The sequence below is a fragment of the Trypanosoma conorhini genome (genome assembly GCF_003719485.1).
Source record: "Trypanosoma conorhini strain 025E chromosome Unknown Tco_14.4_contig_01504, whole genome shotgun sequence".
In the NCBI taxonomy this organism is placed as follows: domain Eukaryota; phylum Euglenozoa; class Kinetoplastea; order Trypanosomatida; family Trypanosomatidae; genus Trypanosoma; species Trypanosoma conorhini.
Window position 1 is genome coordinate 1043 of NW_021705486.1, and position 1523 is coordinate 2565.

At 49.5% G+C, this 1523-nt stretch overlaps 1 protein-coding gene across 1 annotated transcript, besides 1 other annotated feature; it reads right to left on the reverse strand.

Moving 5' to 3' along the window:
* On the reverse strand, positions 1–348 carry Tco025E_10159 (retrotransposon hot spot (RHS) protein; the record flags this gene model as incomplete). Its single annotated transcript, XM_029376944.1, has 1 exon — positions 1–348. A coding segment is annotated over one exon (348 nt), but the record flags the coding sequence as incomplete, so codon positions are not given.
* A 108-nt stretch (positions 349–456) lies between these two features.
* Positions 457–482: a microsatellite.
* The last annotated feature ends 1041 nt before the right edge of the window (positions 483–1523 follow it).

Genomic DNA, 1523 nt, shown 5'->3' on the forward strand with positions numbered 1-1523 from the left:
TCTTCGTAGGAGCCGCTCGTCACTGATGCAATCCTCAGGCCTACGAGCAAACACCCCCATCATTACATTGCGGCCTTCGAGCACGAAATCGGGATCAACGTACCTCCTGATGAAGTCGTTTAGCGTCATTCGTTCTGTAACATCTACTCCCTCCAGCAGCACGTCCTCCACAGCACTGTGAAGGGTCCACATTGCCCTCTGCGGTGCCCTCTCCAACCTTCGGAACTGTGCACGGTACTGACCGGGAACGCTGCTTTCGAGCCCTGACCTCGAGCGACGCCGTCCCCGCTGCACATTAGAGGCGGAGCTCTCCGAAGAAGCGTGAAATTCTTCGCTTGTTCCGTACATTGTTTATCGATTGTTTTTTTTTTCTGTAGTGGTTTGTTGGTGTTGGCTTGAGCTGCAGCCGAACACCGAACACGAGCCAAAAGGAGAATGAGAGGCGAAAAAAATAGTCACACCGACACACACACACACACACAAGCAGCCACATTCAGCAAGAGAAAAAGGGAGGGCCGCAGCACACGCGGTGCGGTAAATCGTGGGAAATATGACCAAAAAAAAATGAAGAAAAAAAAACAACTAATTCCCTATTGACGGTGCGTTCGCTCAGAAAAGAAAATATATATACGCAGTAACAAAAAGCTTTTTTTCTGCTACCACACAAAAGACCCACGTGCGATCGACCAAAAAATTGTGTTCCCATTTTTTCCCCCATGAAAATAAAAACGATGCGTTCCTTTCTGCCCCTGAAAAGTCTCGGCGTCCGGGCATCGTTTGTTGTGCTGCTGCACCGGCACAGACTCTGCGCTGCCGTGAATCGCATTCCTCTTTCTTTTTTTTGTTTTCTCATCGGCGGCGCACGCAACGCCGAGAGCGTCCCTCGACGGGGGCAGTTGGTTGCCTTTTCGCTCTTTTTTTCCCTCGTGCCTCTTCGCGGCACTTCTACGGCCCGCAGACTTCCGCCGGCACCGCGCCGCACGCCCCTCCCCGCCAAGTGCCGACGTGAAAAAAAAAAGAGAAAACCCCCTGCGAGGCGCACGCCCGGCCGTCGCCGACAAAACTGAAGCGACAAAACAACAGCCAGCAGAAGAAACACACAAAAAATCCGTAAAAACAAAAAGCAAACGAAGAAAAAAATTGAATCCGTGAACCATAAAGAAAAACACTGAATCAATCCGCCAGGAAAAAAAAGTAGACCAAAAAAAAATTACCGTCATTTTAAGGGACGCGTAATACAAAAAAGAAACAAAGAAGGAAGACACTAAATGCAGGTCCCGCTGCGCTGGCCCCGGGAGGAGAGCGTAATTGTGGGCCAAAGAAAAGTCTTGCAAAGCATAAAGAAAAAATGAGGTGTCGAAAACAAAACGAAAAAGAATGCTAAATTCACATGATAATTTATATACTTCAGAGGGTGCGTGAAGAAACGCATGTGTTCCCGACGGAAGCAGGATCCCCTCAAAGAGAGTTTCACTCAGGAGAGGGCCGCAAAGCCCCATAGCCCCAGCAGCAGCAGGAGTAGC